Below are 2,230 nucleotides of genomic sequence, written 5' to 3' on the forward strand. Positions count from 1 at the left end.
TTTTGGTTTAGGGGAGGAGCTTATGTTTTATTTTGGTTTAGGGGAGGAGCTTATGTTTTATTATGGTTTAGGAGAGGAGCTTATGTTTATGCTTATGTATTCAGATTAATATTCTTTATTTAAACGAGATGACAAAACAGGTCAGAGTGTGTGTGTGAATATTTACAGACACTACTACAGAGACATAAATCACATGTAAACAGACTGGATCATAGTTGGTTTCAGTCTGTGTGTTTACAAACTGTAAATAATAAATAATAACAACCCACTGAGTGATGATGATGATGATGATGAAGTCCAGTTTAAATGTCTCTGCTTGTTAAATGTGCGGCGACATAAAGACGTCCTGCAGGGACGGGGACATGCGTCAACATGTGGGACACTTCCTTTAACAGACAGGAAGTCATACTATACCTGGATCAGTGACATCAATTGATCCATGACATCACACTGACACACTGTGGCAGAATTTAATTTGAGCTTGTACAGTGTGTTATATAACTGTGTGTGTGTGTGTGTGTGTGTGTGTGTGTGTGTAGGATTACATAACAGATTATTAAGCGTCGTCTCTGATTAAAAATATCCTGAAGAATTTATAAATAAATAAAAGAATAAAGATAGAAACTCCGTCTGTGTGTGTGTGAAGGTGTGTTTGTATTGATCATGTTGTAAGGACCGTGGCTGAGATGACCTGATCAGATCTCAAAGATCAATATATTTATTAACTGATCATGATCAACAGTACAGAGACAATGCTGCATGATGATGATGATGATGATGATGATGATGCTGATGTGTCTGTGTGTTACAGGGTGGTCAAAGAGGAGATCAGTGATGACGATGCCAGGCTGCCGTTTGTGAACGGACGAGTTGTCTGCTGGGTCAGAGACACACACACACACACACACACACACACACACACACACACACACACACATGATGACAACTTCCTCTTGTCCAGTGTTAGTGTTAAAGTCACTGGATTGTTTACATTCTTTGATATTGGCACAATGTTTGCACGAGCCACATTTATAAGTACCCTTCACAGGTCGATGAAGCCAAGTTTGTTAATCTGAAGCAGAGAGATGGCGTAGGCACCAGCCTGTCACGTAAAGTGGGGACCCTTCTAAAACTGATTTGAGGAGGAACAGGAAAAACCTCTGAGCAGAGGGTCATTTGATTAAATTCCAGTTAGAATGCACAATCTTTTATACAGAGTTTGCAAAAGAACTATATTGTGTGACAAAGTAAGTTTGCTCTGAGAGCTAAGTGGGCGTGTCTTGAGGCGTCATCCAATCAACAGCCACGTGTTTTTGTTTTGGTGATGTCATTGTGATGTCGATAAAGCTCCTTTGAATCAGCCTCAATGAACGCCGACATATTAAGTGTCGGTGTGTCTGCGTAACACAACAGGAAGTGAACACTCCACAGTTTGTGTTTCAGTAAAGGTGTTGACGCTCAGGTGTTCATCTGTCTCCAGCTGGTGTCTGCAGAAACCTGTCAGTCAGACTTTAGAGGCTCAGACCTGCAGTCTATAGCCACGCCCACCGGCCTGGCCCCGCCCCCCATAGAGAGGACAGGTGTGATCGGAGACTCCAGACCGCCGTCCTTTCAGTGAGTACCTGCCTCACCTGTCTCACCTGTCTCACCTGATGTTACACGCCACAAACACCTGATGTAAATGTGTGTGTGTTCAGTCAGGAGGACGCGGCGGCGGCGGCGGCGGCGGCGGCGGCGGCGGATGCTGACGTCAGAGACGAGGAGGGAGGTGAGGAACCTGACTCTTTGATATCAACACAGTTGTAATTTTCAGGTCTCTGAGCCTCTGATTGGCTGCTCTCTCTGCAGGTGGGTGTATGAATGGCCACACCCACCGACCACCAGCTCACCAGAATGGGGCGGGGCCAACAGGTGGAGGCGACAGCTCATCGACTCAACAGAGCAGCCAATTGGAGACGACCAGCTTCTGCTCTTCTGAGGAAGACTCAGGAGGAAGGTCAGACACACACACACACACACACACACACACACACATCTGCAGAGTTGGGTAAGGGTTACTTTAAAAGTAACCAGTTACTTTACTGCATTACTCCCTGAGAAAAGTAACTCAAGCACTTTCAAAGTACTTTTGAGTATTCTACATTTCCTATTGGGCAATGGACCACAGGGCGCTAAGCCTACATTTTTTTGTCTCCAAAATTAAAGTTATGGACCACTTGCCCTTCACTGA

At 44.7% G+C, this 2,230-nt stretch overlaps 1 protein-coding gene across 1 annotated transcript in view; it reads left to right on the forward strand.

Moving 5' to 3' along the window:
- LOC126400599 (segment polarity protein dishevelled homolog DVL-3-like) overlaps window positions 1-2,230 on the forward strand; it is a 35,577-nt gene that overhangs the window by 1,123 nt on the left and 32,224 nt on the right. Inside the window, exons 2-5 of the mRNA XM_050061437.1 lie at window positions 812-881; window positions 1,481-1,614; window positions 1,698-1,768; window positions 1,849-1,996. Of these exons, the coding sequence (XP_049917394.1) occupies window positions 812-881; window positions 1,481-1,614; window positions 1,698-1,768; window positions 1,849-1,996 (423 nt within the window). The remainder of the gene's footprint in view (window positions 1-811; window positions 882-1,480; window positions 1,615-1,697; window positions 1,769-1,848; window positions 1,997-2,230) is intronic.

Source organism: Epinephelus moara, chromosome 2 (genome assembly GCF_006386435.1).
Source record: "Epinephelus moara isolate mb chromosome 2, YSFRI_EMoa_1.0, whole genome shotgun sequence".
NCBI lineage: Eukaryota > Metazoa > Chordata > Actinopteri > Perciformes > Serranidae > Epinephelus > Epinephelus moara.